Here is a 6000-nt window from a genome sequence, read left to right as displayed (position 1 = left end):
ATATGATCCTTGTAAAAAATAGGTCAGCTTAGCTGTCTTACTCAGATGAAAATGTAATAAATGTTTACACAATTCATCACTTAAAGAATCTAAATTTAATTTCCTACTTGGACTCCTGTCTGTAATAAAAATATGGAAGAAACAGCCTGTGTTATTTACCTCTTGAGAATGACAAGTTATAAAGTGGGATCTTTGAGATAGTAAGCATGGATGTTTCCATAGCTTTCTGTTCAAATCGGTGCAGCTGTCATAGTCATCAGTATAAACTGATTTGACCACATGATCCACCTTATCTATTTGTCAACCAACTTCATTTGTGAAGGTCATGAAAATCACCCAGTTTGTCATTACAATATCTACTTACAGAAACATTCTTTTTATCAGGTCTTGTTAAAATGACATTTAATTGACCTTTACAGGGACAGCAAGGTTTGAAGATTGGTAACTATAATTGAAACTTTTTTTTTAAATGAAAGAGAATATTAGAATCAGAGGTTTCCTAGTAAAATATTGAATTACTTAAAACATCATTCATTGACAACATGTTATGAATTTTGAGGGTTTCATACCTTTCAGAGGCCCTTATCCATTTCCTGCTTACTGAAATGTCAATGTTTAAGATTTATTCTTGTTCTTTACTATGCTTTAACTTTTATCTATAAAATCCATCCTTGAATATTAAGATATTTATATTCAAATGTAACTCATTTTGTTAAAAGGCTCTCCTTTGGAAGAGCTGAGTATAGAATGCTCTGGTAATGAATGGTTTGACTAAAAGGTAGAAAGAAAATTTAGAAAGCATATTCAAAAGCAGAGACATTACTTTGCCAACAAAGGTCCCTCTAGTCAAGGCTATGGTTTTTCCTGTGTCATGTATGGATGTGAGAGTTGGACCGTGGAGAAGGCCGAGTGCCGAAGAATTGATGCTTTTGAACTGTGGTGTTGGAAAAGACTCTTGAGAGTCCCTTGGACTGCAAGGTGATCCAACCAGTCCATTCTGAAGGAGATCAGCCCTGGGATTTCTTGGGAAGGAATGATGCTAAAGCTGAAACTCCAGTACTTTGGCCACCTCATGTGAAGAGTTGACTCATTGGAAAAGACTCTGATGCTGGGAGGGATTGGGGGCAGGAGGAGAAGGGGACGCCAGAGGATGAGATGGCTGGATGGCATCACTGACTCGATGGACATGAGTCTGGGTGAACTCCTGGAGTTGGTGATGGACAGGGAGGCCTGGCGTGCTGCGATTCATGGGGTCACAAAGAGTCGGACACGACTGAATGACTGATCTGATCTGATGTAGAATAAACAGAAAAGTAACTGATGAAGAATTTTTGAATAATGTTAATGGCAGAATTTGTCTCACCACTATTACTAGAGATTCTTTGCTTCCTTTTAATGGGGAAAGAAAACAAATCCTAGTAGATGTTCACTTTCTTTTGTCTTATTTTTTTTAAACAAATTTAATGCCCTGAAAGTATAGGAGAACTGACAACTTTGTGGACAAAATGTGATTACAAGTTTTCCTTATGTTGAGACACATTTTTGATGTGACAAATATACACATTAACAGTTAAATGTATGTTATGTTTTAAGCTTTAGCTGAGATTTGCTTAAAAAAGAAGAAAACTAAATATTAGTTACACAGTGGACACGAAAAAGAAAAAAGTTGTTTGTGGAGGTAGATATTTAATCATTATGACTTTAGAGGAGACAGGCAAAATGGTTGTTGCCTAGTTTTTTCCCTGAAGGAGTTCTGACTGAATAAAGGTTACTGAGTGTAACTTTCTTCCCTTTTTTTTTTCTTTTTATAATGTGTCACTTGCTCTATTTTGAGGCTTTGTGCTGCTGTTTAAAGGGATAATTTCCTCAAATGTTTTGTGACACATTTTTGTTGACAAATCCCATTCATCTTTTTGTTATGTTCACTAATGGCCCCTCTGGCTACTGACAAAACCAGAGAGTTTTTGCAATGGTGTTTCCAAAGTGTCCCCTGCGCCTGGGTCTAAGTAATTGCCTTGGACACTACTCTGCATCTTCAGCATCCAAACTAGAACTGGAACTTCAGCCTGCAAGCCTGTTCATCCAGTTTTCCAGAGAGGCGGGAGAATGGCAGAGAACCCTAGCTGGTCCAAGACACTCCCAGGCCATCACCAGACCAGAGCCCGAAGCTCCACTCCTTGTGTATTCTCATGGTGATATTAGAGCTCCCAAGAATCCCACCCACTTGTTCTAACCCTGCTCTAATTTTCACCACTATTTGTGATTGGCTAAGCTTTTATCTAGTTTTACTGACCTACATAGTTGATTTTCTGTGTACCTCTCTTTTCTCTGTGTCTCTCTTCTCTTTTTCTTTCTTTGTAATTATTCTTGCTATCAGTGGAGTTACTCATTCTACAAGTCTTTTCTATCATTTTTGTTGTTGTCGTTTAGTCGCTAAGTTGTGTCCAACACTTCTGTGACCCGAGGGACTGCAGTTTGCAGGCTCCTCTGTCCCTGGAATTTCCCAGACAGGAATCCTGGAGTGGGTTGTCATTTCCTTCTCCAAGGGATCTTCGTGACCCAGGGATCAAACCCTTTTTTCTGCACTGGCAGGAGGATTATTTACCACTGAGCCACCAGGGAAGTCCCTATCATTTACTGTGCTTTTAAGTAGAAAGGACAGTTGATGTTGGTGCACTTATGCTCCCAGCTGGCACCAGTGGAAAGGAACCTGCCTCCCAATGCAGGAGACATAAGACACACAGGTTCGATCCCTGGGTTGGGAAGATCCCCTGGAGGAGGGCATGGCAACTCGCTCCAGTATTCTTTTCTGGAGAATCCCAAGGACAGCAGAGCCTGGCAGGCTACAGTCCACAGGGTCACAAAGAGTTGGACACAACTGAAATGACTTAGCACACAAGCACTTATGCTCAGATCATTATCTCTATGGTAATTTCAAAACAAAAAGTTAAAATCATGGAGGATATTCAAGGTTCCTTATAGTACCATGGTCTCGTAGTTCAATTTTTATTCCTATTTGGTTTTATTGAGTCTTAATCCTCATTTCCAACTCTTCCTGAGTACATTTTAAGGCTAGCAAACAGTTATTGAGAACAAGTAAGTTTAAGACATCTTTATTCCTTCTCATATCTCCATAGAACATTTTCACAACATATTACATGGAGAGGAAAAATTTTATTTTGAATATAGTTAATTCTAATATGATTTTGAATACAAATCCTTATGTCCCTTTACTAAATTGTAAATAAGACTAATTTTTAAAAGAAATATAATCTCCCTTAATCTCAAAAGAATGAACTCTTGTATGCTCTCTAAACTGAAGAGTTGCTTTAGTACCGGCACCTTCTTGCTTTAGATTTGTTCTTAGCCATTGTTGCTGTTCTTCACTCACTCAGTCATGTCTGACTTTTGGTGACCCCATGGACTGCAGCACACCAGGCTTCCCTGTCCTTTACCCATCTCCCAGAGCTTTCTCAGACTCTTGTCTCTTGGGTCAGTGATGCCATCCAATCATCTTGTCCTCTGTCATCCTCTTCTCCTCCTCAGTCTTTCCTGGCATCAGGGTCTTTTCTAATGAGTCGGCTGTTTGCATTAGGTAGCCAAAGTTTTGGAGCTCTTAGCCATAGGTACACTATTTCTATTTTGTTCTCAGGATTAGCACAGTGTTTTTCATACAGTAGGCTCTCTTTAAGTGTATCTGAAAGAGTAGATAGTATACCAACAAAAGAAAAGAAAGGGAGAGGGAAGATTAACCTTTCCCAGAAATCTAACTTACAAAAGTGATCGTCTTATTCTTTTATGCCTTGTAAAACAAAGAAACCTGTAATTTTCACATGAATAATTTTGCCCTATAACAACAAATTATATGATTATTTTCAACTGGCCTGATTTCAGATGCATAAAAACTTGCTTCAAGTTTTCATTAGAGAAATAAAATAGAAACAAAAGCTATAACAACATTTATTGCCAAAAGTATTTATTTAGTACTTCTCTGTAAAACACTGAGGAAGTGGTTGCTATGATTCTTTTACTCAATAAACCTGTAATCTAGTGAATTAAGAGTAAATAAGGAATTAGTGGTTTATTATGCATCTTTGGAATTTGTATAAGAACTAGCTTCAATTACACAGTTTAATCATGTGTTTCCCTGTTTACTCAGGGACATTCCTTTTAAACAATAATAGTGTCCAGACAATGATCATGAGTCATGATGGTGACCTTGAGTATTGGCCAACTAGAGGCATTTGTACCTGGGACAATTAACTGAATCAATTAAAGGAAGGACAGGAGAGGTCAATCAGGCATTATTTTACTTAACCTCTTTTTAGCTTAATCCACAGTGTATGTGGAAGCTTTCTATGATCTCCAAAATGTGCAGATTAAGCCGTTCAAAGTGTGAAATTTCCACACATGTGTAAGTTTAAAGGTAAACAGACTTTTTAAAAATTTATTTTTATTTTTTACTAATGGTCTTTATTTATATCTCTAGTATTTACCAGGACTGAGTGTAAATGAAGGAGATTCATAAACCCTTTGTTTGACTTCCCTAGTTTCATTATAATCTTCCTCTGAAATGTGAAAGTTCTATTTTATGAATTAAAACATTTACTGTCAGTAAAACTGACTGTTACGTTGTAAGTGTGATATAAAATTTCAAAAAAGTTATATAATTTTTAAAATGTCATAAAGATATAGTTTTCTTTGGCTTCTAGACCTACATATATCACACATTTCCCCTAAAATTAGAAGCAAAAAAAAGTTTTAAAAAAGTCATTCTATTAACAAAACAATTCAATTTTAGCCAAGCAAGGTAGAACTGAATCTATGTCAGAAGTTCTCATCTATCATGTAAAATTTTGTTCCATTTCAAAACTTAACTATATAAATGCTGACTTTTATTTCATAAAAAGGAATAAATCAGAGTGCCTTAGTGGAGAAAAAGTATGAGGACAAAGAGGAAATTTGGCAAAAGATGGAAGTTTTCTGCTTCCATGTACCTCTCTTGCTTCAGTATATTTTATCTTACTCTCTAGGCATTGATTGTAAAATATACTCTTTCATGTTCCTTCTTTGAGTTCTTGGTTTTTCTCCTTTTTCTGTTTATTCTACCTTAATTAGCATATAAGTAAAGTGAAATAGAAATTAAAATTACCTAAATTCATGGTTTCTGAGCAGCTGTATTGAATTATTTAACATGATATTTGAGAGCATTTTGGTAAAGTAATATTAGCCTAGTCTAACATAGAGTCTAGTGTTGAGATTAAGAACAAAGGACTTCACAGAACTAGAAGAAATCGTTTTGAAACTTTGCATGGAAACACAACATGCCTCGAATAGCCAAAACTGTCTTAGAAGGAAGAACAGAGCTGGAGGAATCACACTCTTTGCTTCAGACTATGCTACAAAGCTACAGCAATCAAAACAGTATGGTATAGATGAATAGAAATAAACTCACACAATTATGTTCAGTTAATCAGCAACAAAGGAGGCAAGAATATACAATGGAGAAAAGACAGCAGTGCTGGGAAAATTGTACAGCTTCATGCAAAAGAGTGAAAATACAACACTCTGTAACACTGTATATGAAAGTAATTCAAATTAGATTAAAGGCACAACTGTAATGACAGTGAAAGTCACTCAGTCACGTCCAACTGTGACCTTAGGGACTGTAACCTGCCAGGCTTCCCTGTCTATGGAATGTAATACTAGAAGCCATATAACTCCTAGAGTAAAACATAGAACACTCTTTAACATAAATCACAGCAAGTTTTTTTTTTTTTTATCTGTGTCCCAAAACAAAGGAAAGTAAAAGCAAAAAATAAATGGGACCTAATTAAATTTAAAAGCTTTGCACAGCAAATAAAACCATGGACAAAATAAGACAACCTACAGAGTGGGAGAAAATATTTGAAGATCTTACAACTGATAAGGGGTTAACATCCAACATACATAAAGAGCTCAGACAACTCACCACCGAAAAAACAAAACAACAACAACCCA

General features: G+C 36.4%; 1 protein-coding gene across 2 annotated transcripts in view; it reads right to left on the bottom strand.

The window, feature by feature from the left end:
- Positions 1 to 1987: 1987 nt before the first annotated feature.
- Positions 1988 to 6000, bottom strand: part of LOC147355172 (uncharacterized) — an 814003-nt gene continuing 809990 nt past the window's right edge. For both annotated transcript variants that reach the window (XR_015144349.1, XM_086346814.1), the window contains one exon: positions 1988 to 3697. Coding sequence is in view for 1 of the 2 variants with exons in the window: in XM_086346814.1 (XP_086202940.1) it covers positions 3543 to 3697 (155 nt within the window). In the remaining variant the exon portion in view is untranslated. The remainder of the gene's footprint in view (positions 3698 to 6000) is intronic.

This window comes from Bos grunniens, chromosome 17 (assembly GCF_055505025.1).
Source record: "Bos grunniens cultivar Pamir isolate PY7600 chromosome 17, Bosgru_T2T1.0, whole genome shotgun sequence".
In the NCBI taxonomy this organism is placed as follows: Eukaryota; Metazoa; Chordata; class Mammalia; order Artiodactyla; family Bovidae; genus Bos; species Bos grunniens.
Note: the sequence above shows the minus strand (reverse complement) of the source record. Positions and strands in the feature narration are given on the sequence as shown.